This window comes from Phocoena phocoena, chromosome 12, assembly GCF_963924675.1.
Source record: "Phocoena phocoena chromosome 12, mPhoPho1.1, whole genome shotgun sequence".
Lineage (NCBI taxonomy): Eukaryota > Metazoa > Chordata > Mammalia > Artiodactyla > Phocoenidae > Phocoena > Phocoena phocoena.
Window position 1 is genome coordinate 16,505,352 of NC_089230.1, and position 16,768 is coordinate 16,522,119.

Consider the following 16,768-nt stretch of genomic DNA (forward strand, 5'->3'; position numbering starts at 1 on the left):
ACAAAATTAGGCCATGGTGGCAAGAAATAATGCTCTCAGGGGACAATATAAAGGTTTCTAAAGTCATCTTCCACTTGGCTCCCTATCCTGTCCTCTTCCTGTTGTTGGCCTCCTTCGCATTGCTCGTTTTCTCTTATGTTCTGTATAGATAATGAAATAAGTAAATGGTTCCCAATTTCCCTTATTGGGGGAAAAAAAAAGCCAAGAGGGAGTCTGGACACGGCCGCAGGGAAAGGATATGGGGAGAGTCCTGCTGGTTCTGCTCTGCTCTGGGTCTTGGGAAAATAGCTATCACTCTCTCTACATCCTCTCACCGTCAGATGAGCGACGTGATAAAAGGTCCCCTTCAGATGGTAAAAGCTCAAGGTCAAGATGAGAGTGTGAGCCTGGAAGAGGGTTGTCAGGCTGTCACTCATTCTGCCCTTCACTAGGCTTTAGGCTTCAGGGGCCAAAAGAACCCTGTAGCTCCACAGTCAAGCCAGCTCACCACAGCAGCAGGCCACACTGGGGCTCATTTGTTGGAGGGGGTTCCCCTCAGGAACCTGAGAAGAGACAGGCAGCTCCCTGAGGGCTTATAGGTTCGGGAAACAGGCCATCCCCATCTTGACCTATTAGTGACATAGCCAGCACCTTACAGCTTCCAAAGCACTTTTACAAAAACATTATTTCCTTTCACAAAAATGCCAATGTGAAGAATACAGGAAAATCATTATTTCCATTTTATAAACGAGAAAAACAAAACTCGGAAAGAATAGTTGGCTTTTGCCAGGTCTAAGAACTAGTAAGACCTGGAGCCTGGGCTTGTACCAGGACCTTCAAACACCTTGTTCTAAAGTATTCACACAATAGGGTCTCCAGCTAGGGCAGCCACTGAAGGTGTAGGATTTAAGCAGAGCCCTACAAGATGGGTAATCTGAACAGTAGCAATCCAGTGAATGATTTAAAGATAGGCATCAACAATGACTAAACTGTAAATAAGAGTCAAAAATCACTAAATGATACCCTAATTGGGGAAAGAAGAATGTTCATTTTCTATATATAAAATGAGCGTGATCTTCCTGGATTCAAGAACATCAACTCTGAAACATTAGGCTGTCCCTCTAAGCAACCTTGTTCTCGACCTAATCCAGTATAGCTTTGTCATCCATGAATTATATAAACTTTTATGAGGACAGATTTATAGTTTTGACCTGCACTGTCAACTGGGCACATGAAATCCAGGGGTTTACTATCCTCCATAAGAAGCACGATGTTCTTCCGTTTATCTCTGACCCACCCTGTTTAAGAGATGTGTTCAAGGCCTTGGTGAACAGTTTTGTATTCACTTCAAACATACACTCCTTCCGGCTTTATAGATTTTGATCATTTTCCCATACCAAGGTCTTTCCTGACAAGAATCGTAATCAATTTAGTATTTTCTTCTTCCTTCCAAGATCATTCTAGCTGTTACTCTCTGGATGTACTCCAGCTCAATTATGCCTCTTTTGCTGTTTGTTGATGAAAATTGCATATAATCTTTCGGGTACAGATAAATCATAGCTTGCACAGGGCACAGCTACTGTCTCTGCTGGGGGATGTCCAACATTTTGATGGCCTCTTTGGGCTGCAGCATCGTACTAGGTAGAAGCCCCTAGGCGATAGCTGACAAAGGCACTAGGCTTAGCAGATAGTCCTGTGGTTCAGGGCTAGCCCTCGACCCCCGCTCCCCGCAAAAGACTAGAGTACCTGTAAAGCAGAGATTTTTCCGAGCATTTCCTCTTCCACGTCATCCGTAAAGATAAGACAAATCAAACATTGATAAAAAGTGCCTGTTTATACTTATCAAATATATCTATGTTCCCCCATTAAAATTAAAGTGAATTAACTCAATTCAACACATGTTTCTAAGTGCAAGGTCACAAGTCACAAAGGGAACATGATTCTTAAATAGCCAGAAAATTAAGAATATTTCATTAACATGATAAAGAATATCTATCTTCCCTGGTGGCGCAGTGGTTGAGAGTCCGCCTGCCGATCCAGGGGACACGGGTTCGTACCCCGGTCCAGGAAGATCCCACATGCTGCGGAGCGGCTGGGCCCGTGAGCCATGGCCGCTGAGCCTGCGCGTCCGGAGCCTGTGCTCCGCAACGGGAGAGGCCACAGCGGTGAGAGGCCCGCGTACCACGAAAAAAAGAAAAGAATATCTATCTTCAACTAAATGTCAAAATTACACTTGGTAATAAAACACTTGTAGCATTATCATTAAAATTTCAAACAAAACAGAGATGCTTTTATAACCACCATTCATTGATTTGACAAATATTAATGAGTGCTACTGTGTGCCAGGGACATTTTATAAATGTGGATGACATGGTGAGAATACCCAGTCCCCCTCATGGACTTTATATTACTTAATATTATTCTGGATAATGTTATAAAACTTGAAACAGAATTAGGTAGAAGGAGATAAAATGAATATTGTTTGTCTGTTACATGAATCCCTATCAAGAAAAAGAGGAAGAACTGAAAAAGTATTGAAATAAAAAGTTCAGTAACGTGAGTATATATAACACACAAAATCAATAATTTTTCAGTATTACAGCAGTCAATTTAAAACATAGTAGAAAACATGTTCCATTCAAAATAACAACCACAAAAAGGTAACACATCTTGGAATAATCTTTTGTAAGAAATGCAAAGGCCCTTTATGAAACCAAAGAATGCTATAACAAAGAACATTCAGAGAAGAATAACAACAAAGCTCTCGGTCATTAAAAATATGAGAACAGTGAAGAAGAAACTCAACAGAAAAGTTGGAAGACCAAGTTGAGAAACTCTTCCAGATTGTAGAGCAAAAACACAAAGAAAATAAAAAATAGGAGGGATAAAGATAAGAAATATAAACAACTAGTTCTGGAGGTTCAACATCCAAATAAGAGGAGATCCAGAAAGAGAAAATGCAGAGGAAGAAATCATCAGTGAAAAAAGTCAAGGGCTTCCCTGGTGGCGCAGTGGTTAAGAATCCGCCTGCCGATGCAAGGGACACGGGTTCGAGCCCTGGTCCAGGAAGATCCCATATGCCATGGAGCAACTAAGCCCGTGAACCACAACTACCACCGAGTCTGCGCTCTACAGCCTGCAAGCCACAACTACTGAGCCCATGTGCCACAACTACTGAGCCCGCATGCCACAACTACTGAAGCCTGCGTGCCTAGAGCCCATGCTCCACAACAAGGGAAGCCACCACAATGAGAAGCCCACACGATGCAACGAGGAGTAGCCCCCGCTCGCCGCAACTAGAGAAAGCCCGCACTCAGCAATGAAGACCCAACGCAGCCATAAATAAGTAAATAAATAAATAAATACATAAATAAATTTATTTGAAAAAAAGAGAGAGAAAAGTCAAGCAAATATCCCAGAATAGGATATCAGTTTCCTGATCAAAAGGTCCACTGAGTATCAACAATAGTACCTGAAAACTGACACATACTAGGCACAAAATTATAAAATTTTAGAATACTAGGAATAAGAGGCTGCAATAGAGACAGATTATATTTTCATATAATGGGCCAACAGTTAGCCTTCTCAATAGAAATACCAGAAGCTAGAGTAAAGTGGAGAAGGACCTTAACATTCAGAGGGGAAATGATTCTGAGGCAGAGACACAATGCTCACAGCACCCATGTGCTCTATTTCTCAGCCCTCTTGCACTTGAGCAGGGCCTTGTGACCAGTTCTGGCCAACAGACTGCTGACATAAGTGACACGTGTCATTTCCAGGATGAAGGAATGAGAAGTCTTCACGCACACACCCAGCTCCCGTCTGCCCTGCCACAGTGACATGAAGGTCCAAGTTGAGATGGTGAAGCCATGAGATGGAAACAGCCCAAATCCCTTCGTGAACTCCTAAAATGTGCTTCCCTAAGAACCAGTGGACCCACTGGACTCACTGAGGGTCTTATATAAGCAAGACGTAAACTCTTCGGTGTGTAGCCACTGAGCTCTTGCATCACTCTAGCCTCTACTGATTAATACAGATTCCTAATCTGGAATTTTATCCTGTCGAACAATTAATCAAGGATAGAATAAAGACATTTTCAGAAATGCAGTATTTCAGAAAATTTCCATCCCATGCACCTTTTCTCAGTAGGCTGAGGAAAGAGAAAGATAGGCATGGAAGGCAGAATAATGGCCCTCCCACAGAGGATGTCCAAGTCCTAACCTGCAGAATTTGTGAATATGGTATCTTAACATCACAAAAAGAGATCTTTTGATGGGGAGATTATCCTGGATCAATCAAGTGGGCCCAATTTAATCACAAGGGTCCTTATGAGTGGAAGAGGGAGAGAAGAGAGACAGAGTTGGAGATTTGAAGATGCTATAAGGCTGGTTTTGAAGTTGGAGAAAGCAGCCATGAGCCAAAGAATGCGGGTGGTCTCTAGAAGCTGGAAAAGGCACGGAAATGGATTCTCTCCTGGAGCTTCCAGAAGAGCCATGCCCCGACTCCTTGACTTTAGCCCAGCGAGACCCATTTCAGACTTCTGACCTCCAGAACTATAGGGCAATACATCTGCATTGTTTTAAGCCACTAAGTTTGTAGTAAGTTGTTATAGCAGCAACAGGAAACTAATACAGCATGGGATGCAGGAAGTGGGAGCAAACAGAACAGAGTGAAGGGAGCTCCCAAGGCATATCTGAGCGGGAGGTTGAGCGCAACCAGCCCAAAGGGAACGGGCAAGAATGCCCAGGACAGACTTCAGCAGCTCAACATTGACAGAATACCAAATGTGTCTGGAGGCACTGAAAGGATATTTCCACAACTGGAGAAGAGTCTGAGATAACCTGGGGATCACAGAAAAGCATGAAAATACATGTACAAAACAAGACAATTACTTGTTACAAAGAAAACAAAAAGATGGACAGGAAAGGAAACCTTATCGTAATGGCTCAGCTGCCATTTTATTATTTACTGGTGTCAACAACGAAAACAGTGAGTACTGATTTAGGACTCGCTAAACAACACACACCCAGTTTAGAGGATGAGGGATGAGGAGAGTGCTTGTGTGGTGGCAGGTGGGCTCCAGTGAAAGACCTAAATCCTCCCGTTCACAGAAGGATGTCAGCGGACAATGCCTAAAGCCGGGGAAATCCAAGAGGAAGTAACACAAGCAAGTCATTCAAAGATATGAAAACTAGCACTAAAGACTCAGTTAAAAGAGTTTCAAGTATCAATAGTTGTTTCTCAAGAGCAGAAAGGAATGGGGAAGGGTGTAGTCAGGGTTCACTTTTTCACAATAAGCTAATAAGCTCTGGTGCTTTAAACTGTGCATTACATATGTGCAGAAGGTCACATACAAGGACTGGCAAACTATTTGCAACAAATGGTACATAAGACTTTAATATTCTTAATATTGTCTAAAGACTGGACAGGATTTTGCAAAACTCTTCATTATGGTTTGCCTCTGAGTGGTGGCATTCTGGGTGATTGTTTTTTCCTGCTACTCTATAATTTTCTGTACTTTCCAAATCAAAAAAAAAAAATAGGAGCATGTATAATTTTTAAAACAAAAAAAAAACTGATCAGATGGTCAAGGAAGAAATAAAACAAATAAAAAGAATTAGGTAACTATATTGGGAACTGCTAAGACGATTAAGTTACTACAACTTTGAAAATCCCAAGGCCAACTGTTACCCTGCCAAAGAATGGCAGCATGGGTTTTCTTCATTTACTAAAGCAATTTCTTGATTAAATATGCTTGCCAACAAGATGCAGTTTTGAAATTTCATGCTTCATTTAAAGCCCTTCCTTTTTGTAAAAGGCAGCCCAAATCCAACTACTAAGTCCATGATTGTAACCGGTGCTGGTTTGGATAAGGTTTGGAGAACATCTATCTTATCAATGATAACTGGCCCTTGGGCCTTGGGGAGTGTGCTGGCGCAAATGCTAAAAGAACAATTACATAAACCACATATTTTTAAACCTGTGGTTTTACAAAAAAAAATTTTAATTAAAAAAAAAAGAAGTGGAAGATGTGTTTAATAGCACTAAACATATGTGGAAGAAGAAATGGATTCATTATGTTCTTGGGAAAAAGAGAACACATGACATGCTCATAAGATTGATAAACTTGCAAGTACTGTCTCTGAACTTGGACACAGATCTCCAGGGAAAGTTGAAATCTCAAGAGGCCGCTAGCTGGGCCCAAGACTTCCACGTTAATGGTTGAGAACTGTGATGAGTGCAAAGGAAGAGTGAAGCAAGAATACAGGTGACTTCGGGATAAGATTACGTAAGGCTGATTTTTCTTTAACCTTCTAAGCTATTGATTACCCATCTTAAACCAAATACCAAAGCGTGAAGTTCTTTATAGCACACGCTGAGCTCAGACACTCTTAAGAGTTATTCAAAAATAAAATACTCAAGTCATTAATTTTCCTATCATTTGCAATGATCAACAAAATGAGGGTGGAAGGGATGCCTTCAAGGTCATGCGCATCAGAGTGAAACTGATTCCTGACTCTCTGCCTCATTCTGTCCTGCTAGTTCTTTCCTAAACCTAATATATTTACCATGAATCATTAAACACAAACCTATTACCCAGTACAATTGATTTGTCCATAAAATGAAAAATCAGCTGCACTTCTGTAGTTTTTCAAAGGGACTTTGGGTAAGGTCAGGTGTGGACACAGAGAACAATACGCGCTTTAAGAAAAGCTAAATGGCAAGGGGATGGTGGAAGGCCTTGCTTGGTGTGCTAAACTAGCCCAGGGAATAAAAGAAGGGATAACCACAGGACCTGAAAGTTTCCGTAAGTTAAGAGATGGTATCTGGGATGCCAAATGACATGTAATTAATTGCTTTTAAAAATCCAAAGAAAATAAGGTTGGGGGTTGGGAGTGAGGCTTACTCTACATTACAGCAAAGTGAGCTACCAGAATTTGTAAAAGGCCTTTTATAGTATATAGTACTAAGGACCCAGTGCTGGGAGCTCACCTGTGTCTGGCATCATGCTAAGTGCTTTCCATTTATCACAGTTAAGCCGCACAGCTCTAAGAGGTGGATATAGCTATCCTCTTTTAGAAATAGAAAACTGAAGTTCAAAGAGGTGAAGTTTTTATTGTGGGGTAACTAGGCACATGGCTAGAATCCGAACTGAGGTCCGACTGCAAAATCCATGCTCCTCAACCTCCTGGCCGCCAAGAGTAAATACGAAAGTCAAAATGAAGAATCTGGCAAATTAAAAGAGTAACGTGTTTGAAATCTAAGGGGCAGGCACATTGGATATATGAGGCATATATGTATTATTTGTCTCCCTAATTTTTTGTGTTTGGAATATTTCATAATTTAAGAATGACTCTAAAGAAACTGCATTGTTTCTGCCTTAGATAAAAATAAGAAGATACAAACTTCTGGGAGAATGCCGATTTTTTCCCCAAAAGAAAACCAGATAACAGGGGTCTTTAACCACATCCGATGCTATTTACAGCAGGACAAAAAGGGGGGCCCTTTTCTCAGCAGCAGTGGCTCCAGCAATTGTGGGAATGGAAGCAGGCAGACAAGGCAAGCCCAGCACACAGCCCAATTCTGTGCCAGAGATTTATTTGCTTCTTGCAGGTCCTCATAGACAAGAGGAAAAAGCAAGGTGGATGGCCATGCCTATACCCTGAAAAACAGCTTTGGAGGTTTCAGGGGAAGAAAAACAAGAAATTACTGTTCCTCTTGAATCTCAGCTCTACTCTTCCAAGTAAAAAGTGATTCTGACCAAAGGAGACTGTAGGTGCACATAAATCTCAGTAACCAGCCTTCAGGGAAAGGGGGAATTTTGGATGCAGAAACGCTCTCCAAGTTGGCAGATGTTTGGCCAGGACACCTGAAAGTAATTGTACTCCCAGTATCCTCCGGAAGTCACTTACCTACTATGATTACCAGATATGTGGGTTTTCCTTTGTAGGCTCCAGAAAAACATGGTTTCTTCAGTAGAAAACATTAAAATAGCTTCTTTCAACAGATGTATCTCCAAGTTGAAAGGAGTTATTGAAAGGGAAAAACAAACCTAAACAAATATGCAGTCTTTCTTAGGGACTCAGTGGTAGTGGTGTTAAAGGGCAGCTGAGACATCCCCGATAGAAATAGGGACATATTTTTTGAAATGCAACGGACTTCTGTACTATTTTAGCTTCTTGCTCTCATAGCTCCCTGGTCCTGTGAAAATAGGAGGTTTCCTTTAGGTAACTTCCTAAATGCATTGCCGCTGAGATCCTTTCCAGAAAAAAGTATGATGCAATATAAAATGATTTTTGAATATTAAAAAACACAATTTGAACAGCAGAAACAAATGTCAAATAGAAGAATTTGGGGAGAATACTGGGGACAATAAAATAGCTAAGGCATGGGAATTACAAAGAAAAAAATTAACAAAGTGAAGAAGGAATGTTGGGGGAAGATGTGAGTAGTACTGAATGTTGAAAAAAATATGAAAATGCACTTAAATTATCCCAGTGAGAGACATGTAAGGATCGTTTCAATGTTTATTAAGTCAAACCAAATAATGCCTAACAGGGCATAATGCAATGCTATCCTGGTAACTGAAGATATTAAACTCAATGTAGAATTACTTTCTAGGGCTGCCATAACAGAGAATCACAAATTGGGTAGCTTAAGGCAACAGAAATTTATTCTCTCACTCTTCAGGAGGCCGTGAGTCTGAAATCGAGGTGTCAGTAAGGTGAATTCCTTCTTGGGGACTCACAGGAAGAATGTGTTCCCTGCCTCTCTCCTAGATGCTGGTGGTTGCCAGCAATCATTGGTGCTCCTTGGCTGTGACAGCATAACTCCAATCTGCCTCCAACGTCACATGGCATTCTCCCTGTATGTCTCTGTCTCTGTGTCCAAATTTCCCTCTTCTTATAAGGACGTCAGTCACATGGATTTAGGGCCCAATGTGACCTCATCTTCATTACATCTGCAAAGAGCCTATCTCCAAAGAAGACTGCATTCACAGATTCTGGTGGTTTGGACTGCACCAGGTCTTTTGAGGGACCCAATTCAATTCATAACACCATTCAGAACTGAATTTCTCATTTGTCACTCCTTTCCTACTAGTCAAATTTTTCTACTATACAATTATGCCAACATGGTCTCCATCTCTTAGGCTGTCATTTTTTTCACTTTTTCCTGTTGAAGCCAAGCTCCTCAAAGCAGTTCATATCTCCATTTTCCACCCAGCACACCTCGAATCCCAGAAACGAGGCCTGTCCCTCCTCACCCCATCCATACCAGACTCTTTGACTTGGTTCATTCACCTTACTCCATTTTCAGGACTCTCACTTGGAAGGAAGGTCAGGCAGAGACTCCTGGGTTCACCCTTATCATAGCGACTAGCCACCTACTTAATGTATTAGAATGGGCCTGTTTGCTAGCCGGTCCTTCCCACTAGACTCTAAACTCCTTGAGGGCAGGGACTGTGCCTTCTGCAGCCTTATAGCCTCAGTGCCTAGTACAGAGCCCAACACAAATTTGGGGCATAGTAAACACCTCAACGAATGAATGGTTGTCTATATACGGTCATTTAGACTGAAGAATACATCCACCGCAGAATTATGTGCTCCCACAGTCTTTGCCTCTTTGAAACCTTAAAATGCAACTAGATTATAAAGTATTAGACAGCAGGGGATTATTTTCAAGTTTTATCATGTCCTCCTGATCCCTAGCACAAAGTAGTCACTCATTAATTAATTGATACTAACGGGAAATTAGCTTCTTGGGGGTGGAGAAGAAGGACTAACCTTTAATGAACAATTGTTCATTTCCAGACACTGCTAGGTGCATATAAATGTCACCTCAATTAATATTACCACTTATTCATTTGGAGGTTTCCCAGCATAATAAATTGTAAACCCCCTTCTAATGAACCCCTTTAAAAACAGAATTTCGAATACTAAATTTCCTAGCACATCACTTTCTATACAAAAATAACATATAAGTATTATATGTCAAAATACATTTGCATACAAATGCAGACATGAGTAATATATCTTAACCCTCAGTATACCATCAGGATTCCCTGGACTCAATTTTAGTGTTTTAGGTTTTTTGGGGGTTTTTTTGAGCAGTTCTAACCATTTGTATGGATTAATATTTCTTGACTTTATTCTTTCTTGGAGATGTTCCAAAGAGAATGTACTTTTTTAAAACAAAGAGAATAAAACTCATCCTACCTTGTAATTACCATATAATAGGTCCATATAATTATAATTATATAATAATAATAATATGTAGTATGTAATATAATATAATTACCATGTAATAGGATCTACCGGCCTCTTTTAAAAATTTAAGATCCATTATGGAATCTTAATGATTTTATTTTTCCTGTATCTTGAAATGCTTTGCTAGTTCATCATCTTAAAATAATTACCTACCAGTTATGCATTAATTACTCCCAACTATGCTTAAAAAAGACTAAAGTAACAGAAAAATGGAAGGATGATGGAATAGCTTAGAACTACACTGCTGTTCAGTGATGACTGAAATGTTTTATTCTGTGTTGTTCAATACAGTAGCACTAGTCGCACATGGCTACAAAGAATTTGATATGTGGCTAGGGCAACTGAAAAAGTGAATTTTTATTTTTCGAATTTTAATGAATTTAAATAGCTACATGAGCCTGATGGCTACTGTACTGAACAGTGCAGGCTTAGAACGATTCATTAGGGAAATAAATTGTCACTATTTCACCACTCTTCATATTTTATTTTGCTGCCTAAAGTGTTACATCATCTTTACAAAAGATATAGCAGAAGACTGGAGATACCATCTTTGTAGTTTGTTTTTAACTTTCTTTTTTTTTTTAATTTTATTTTTTATTTATTCATTTTTTGGCCATACCGCACAGGTTGCAGGATCTTAGTTCCCCGACCAGGGATTGAACCCAGGACCCCTGCAGTGGAAGCATGGAGTCTTAACCACTGGCCGCCAGGGAATTCCCTGCTTTTAACTTTCATTGACCAGAGTGGAGATTCAGAACGTTTCATTCCTGCCTATAATGACAAAGAGAAGAAAATCGACGGAGGGAGAGGTTTCCCAGGCATTAGAAGAATCAGAGACAAATGTTTAGAGTCAGAGAGCAACACTCAAGACCCTGATGGTGATGATCAAATGAAATTAATCATGAAAGTGAAACCTCAGACCATGAGTCTTCCAATGATGATATTCTAGATTAACTCTCTCAAACTCAAGAGTCGATGAGGAAACAATATTTTTTTCTAAGGTCAAAAAGAAAACATGGTATTCGCATGCAATTAGTCGTCCAGGGGAAGGACTTCATCAAACATTATTTTGCAACAAGAACCTGGACCATGCCATTTTGCTAAATGAATGTGGGACAGTCTTCTTTCACCTTTGATGATTTTGTACATCAAAATTTACTCTGTATACAGTATGTAAATGAACAAATGCCGAAGGTGGGTATGTATAGAAAGGTGATTAGAAAGAAAAAGATGAAAAAAAAAATCTCTGGATTGATATTTTTAAAAAGTCCATTGGACCCAACAGTAAATGGTGATGACTATTTTTTTTTTCTGGTATTATACTGAGACTTTGTGTACTGTACTAGTTAAAGTACTAGAGAACTTATATAAAAGGGTAAAACTCCAGAAATAAGGTAAAAAATTGTTGTCTTTACATTAACTTAGTAATCTTGGAATGGTTAAAAGCATGAACCTTGGAGCTACATACACAGCCTTGGGCTGGGATCCCAAGTCCAATTCTTAGTAGCTGGCAAGTTACCCAGCCTCTCTAAGATCCAGTTCCCTCATCTGTAAAATAATGGTTAAATAATTACTTCCTCTTCTATAGAGTTTTATAGAGACTAAACTTCCATGCGAAGCGCTTAGCAGAGTGCTTGCCACATAGGAAACGGTAGACATCAGCGATGGATAGTGATTTTATTTTCCTTGAGTTGCTTAGAGCAGCTCTCCTTATCTATCGGATCTGGGAACCCAACATATGTGAAATAGTAACTGTATTCTATCTGCTACCTCCGGAATTTATCATTGCCGATGCCAGCAGCTCACATCAGAGACCCACATCCTAGGCGAAGTGAAGCCAGGAAGGAGAAGACATCACCTCCAGAGGTCAGGCTGCTCTGGGTGGGGTGGACGGAACCACAGGTGATGCTGCAGAGGCCAGAGCACCTCAGATTTTTCAGCCCAACTTTAATCTTCTCTTACACAGTATTTCCCCACCACCACCATCGCACACACTCTGATATTTAGATTGAGCAAGTATGACTTTAAGAAACTCAAATTTACACAGAAAATAAGGGAATGAGTAAAAGCCTCCTGAAGTCTCACCATCCGGAGTAAACATCCTTATCCTTCCAGGCTTCTCTCTGTACACACACATACATATGCACACAAGTTTTAAAGACATAAGATCACACTATATTGCTGCTTCACGCCTGTTTTTTTACCCAAGAATATCTTTCTCATTCATTCAATAGCGATCTCCACGTCAGTCTCAGTAGGGTTCTAAGCTTAAACCGCTAAGTTTTGTGTACACACAAAGCGGTCGTAAAAAGTGGTCGACAAAAGAAAATATTAACATCCGCCTTTAAATAATGACTTAGATCAAAAACTGGGGTGAGCTGTGAGGTTTAAGTAGATTTGAAAAAACAAGTAAAAGTCAGAGGCATTTGGTTCTTTTTCATGAAAATACTGGAGAGAATGAAGACCTGGGCTCTGGATGTGCTGTGGGGCACACACCCCATTCTCTAAATGGCTATTACTTGTGGAATGTGAAACTTGTGGAACTGAATCTTCTAATAAAATGAGAACTTGCCTGTAAACCTCAGTCTGTACATTTTCAGGGTTTAAAACCTTATTTCATCTAGATCACAGCTCTTTCGATCTTGGCATCAAAAAGTTATTTCTGAGCGCTAAACAAATAGGAAAACTGTGGACCTGGACTCAGTCTTGCTTCTCACTGCCAGGCTGGGGGTTCACTCCGGAGGCCACACACGTGTGAGTCCTTATCCCCTGGGTGCCACCGTGTCCCTGAATACACCAGTGGTCTGTAGATTTACATAACCGAGGCTTCACCTCGGGCGACATTTAAGGGACCTTCATCCGGAACCCTGACCTCATCACTTCTGGGGTTTGTTTACACCCTGCCAGAAGTAATAAGCATGGATGAAAGATGTTAACATACCAATATTACTTTTACCTATTTTTATATTCTTCTTATTATTTTGGCTACTGCTTAGAAAGTTGAGTGTTTTTGCCACTCCACCCCTAGATAATCACCATCGCTTGGGAGCTTGTTAAAAATGCAAATAGTATTGCTATTATCTGTGTTGTAAGAGAGTTTGGTATCCGCATCTCTTGGGAGCTTGTTAAAGATGCAAATTCTCAAGTCCCACCCTGGACCTACTGCATCAGACACTCAGGGGTCTGGGCCCAGCAATCCATGTTTTAACAAGCCTCCAGGAAATCCTGGTGCAAGCTAAAGTTTGAGAACACTGGCCCAGTGGAAAGAACCTGGGATGGGAGCCAGGAGACCCGATTCAGATTCCAGCTCTGGATTCCATGGTTCAGTTCAGTGAGAATTAATGAATAGTCACAATGTGCCTCTCTGTGTGTCGAGGCTAATGCAAGGATGTGAGGATACTGAGATGAGCTAGATGAAGTCCTTATCCTCAGATGGTGTCTAACCCTCTATATTCCTTTGTTTCTCCTGGGTAGGGGCTACCTTATGGTTATTCTTGTTTTGTTTCATATTTGTATTCCTAGTGCCTGCAGCATCGCAGGCACTCAATACGTATGCAGTGGGCCAAGTGGTAAACTATTCACCACTGTGATAATACCACTGTACCATTCATCAATAATCTTAATGCTATTCCAGTCTAGTTAACACTATCCACCGTTTATTTAACGCTTATCACATGCCGGGTGCTGAGTGCTTTTCATATATCAGCTCGTTCAATCTTTTTACATGTCCTGTACTGTGGGTCATATTTTTAACCCCACCTTGTACATCAAAAAATTGAGGCTTGAAATATTAAGTAATTTGTCTAATGTCATATACTTACAGTGGTAGAGCCCGAGATGAACCCAGAAATACCTTATTCCAAAGCTCATGGTCTTAAATGTGGTGGAGTTCTTCAAATCCCACAAATGCAGAAGCCAACTTTAGGGTAAATTTCCAACCTCTAAGGTTACTGGTCGATTATCTTTTCACTATGTACTTACAACCGCACTTTGCAGGCATCACCTTAAGTGGTCAAAGAGTGTCTGTGTTTTTCCTCATTTTTCAGTAGATTGACATTTGGTTTTCATTGCACTCAAGAAAGTAGAGAGCGGCGGGGGGAACTCCACTAATACTTCACTGGACTGTTCTGACCCTTAAAAGTCAGACCAAAATTGCTGCTAAGAACAAAAGTGATCGTACAGGCCAGGCCACGGCAGACTTGCAAGGGCACTGGCAGAGAAGGCCGGTTCCAGAGGGCTGAGCCTTGTGTGGAGTATCCCCAGTAAGGCAGGCCATGGAGAAAGGGGCAGAGGTTAGGCTAGCCCAAAGCGTGAAGACATGAGGAGGCTGGGGTGTGGACATCACATCACAGTCCAACATGGAGAGTAAAGGCAAAGGAGGCAGCAAACGGGAGACGCAACCAAAAGTCTGAAGTCAGCTTGAGGCTCCCGTGCCTGGGATAGCTTCAGCTCCTGATGAAATGATGCCTCTTGCTCCCTCACCATTTAGGCTATCTTTGTGCGCTTCCTTCTTCCACCCACTGTTAGTCAAAGATTAACTTGACATCTGCTACCTACTATTTTCTTGTGAACAATTCAGGGCCCGGAGGGATCTGGCTGGGGTTACTGAAGGCGGTAGGTACTTAGAAAAGGAAAAGGGGATTTATACCACAAGCAAAGGTCTTACCTTACTAGGAGGGGGTCCATGGTCATCTAAGTAAGTGGAATTTCCTAGGAAAAAAGAAGAAAACGTTGATGAATTAACAGTCTTAAACCCCAAATGAATTTAGTGCAAAGTCACTGAAAATAAGTACTCTAGATGTATTTCTATTCAGACAAAAGTCCCAAAGGAAAATGGGTAATTAATCTCCAGTTTGGTGGGACTCTGCTGATACTACCAGGCTTGGTTAACAGTTTCAGCAGTTACAAACAGTCTACCCATGTGGGTACGTATGCACACGGACATACACATGCAGAAACATGCAGCATCATTCTCCACCCAATATCTGTTGAGTTTACTTTAGACCAGTGGTTCTCAACCTTCAGCGTGCATCAGAATTACCTGCAGAGCTTGCTAAAACACAGACTGCCCGGCCCTGAGGTTCTGATTCAGTAGCTCTGAGAATTTGCATTTCAAGCTCCCAAATGAAGCTGATGCTATGGGTCCTGAAACCGCACTTTGAGAACCACTGCATTGTTTCTCCACTTTGTCTTGATTGTCAATTTCCCTTCATCTTTTCAGTCTAGCTTGCTTCCGAAGCTCGCTTTGTCTTCCCTAATAGCCACTTAGTGGCATGGGTGTTTTTTCAGAGTGCGTGGTTATTGTTTCCTGATGAATAAAGACTCAGGGGGATTCTGACCGGAACTAAAGCTTATTGAATTCCTTCTCTGCTAAGTGTTTTACAGGTATTTATTCACTTAATTCACATATCAGAGGTCAGTTAGAATTACCCCTATTTACAAAGAAGAGAATAGAGGCCTGGAGAAATCCAGTAGTTTGCTGGCAGCCACACAGCTGTTAAAGCTGCCCAGAGGAGGGAAGACTGGTTTTTCCAGAAGGTGCCCCGGCATCTGCTCATCTGAAAAGCCCACCTGGAGTGTTGCCATCTCCACCTTTTGTGCAGCCTGGGCGCCAGCAACATTACCAGCTGGCCACACGTTTGAGTTTGATCCTGTAGGGGAGCCAATGATGTGGTGAGTTTAGGGGAAAGTGAAGATGACCAGACTTTCTAACAGAGCAAAATGTGGGAAATATTTAAAGCAAAAGGAGGCTTAGAGAAGACAGTAGATTAGGGAATAGGGTTAATGAAAGGAGACCTTTTTCAGGAGAGAGCAAAGTAACTTAAGAAATAGGAATAAAAAAGGGAAGCAGAGTTTAAGCCAGGGACAGTTCAAGTGGGGAAACTTATCCAAACGTAATAAATAAGTGTATTTTGGCTTATAGATTTTTTTTCCATACTGAGGCCTCATCCAACCCCTTTTTCTTCATAGTCTTCCGATTTATCACCCACATGATGTGCGCGATGACCGTACCCTGGCTGTCTGTGGAAGGCAGAGGGAAAATGAGGTCCAATTTTCATGTACAAGACACTCACACACAAACACCTGGAATGCTCGCGACTGGGTTCTTTTCAGTAACCTATGAGATGTGAACATGAAGAACAATTTGTGGTTCTTAATTACTGTGCTGCGGCTCCACTGGGAACACACGTGAATAGGAAGTCGATCTATATCTGACTTGGTAAAGAGGACGTGCGATGAAGAATTCAGAAAAATGGTTGCCTAAGTCTAGAGAAATCCTCAGAACGAATTCCACCGTAATGCAGTCAGGAGAGCTGCAGAGGGTCCTGTCTGCTCATCGTGTGAACGTGTCTTCCCCGGGAGGGATGTGAGAAATCCCAACACACTCCAGCATGTTCTCCAGGTATTCATCCCAGGAATCAAAGGGAGCTCAAACAACTAAATGTTTCTAAAATAGTAAACGTTTCCATAAAGCAAAGTTCCCAGGAACTCCTTAAAAGGAATGATCTCAATGCCTGACT

At 41.2% G+C, this 16,768-nt stretch overlaps 1 protein-coding gene across 2 annotated transcripts in view; it reads right to left on the reverse strand.

Annotated features, from left to right (window-relative positions):
• UST (uronyl 2-sulfotransferase) overlaps positions 1–16,768 on the reverse strand; it is a 293,263-nt gene that overhangs the window by 165,222 nt on the left and 111,273 nt on the right. For both annotated transcript variants that reach the window (XM_065888985.1, XM_065888986.1), the window contains exon 2: positions 14,914–14,957. In XM_065888985.1, the coding sequence (XP_065745057.1) occupies positions 14,914–14,957 (44 nt within the window). The remainder of the gene's footprint in view (positions 1–14,913; positions 14,958–16,768) is intronic.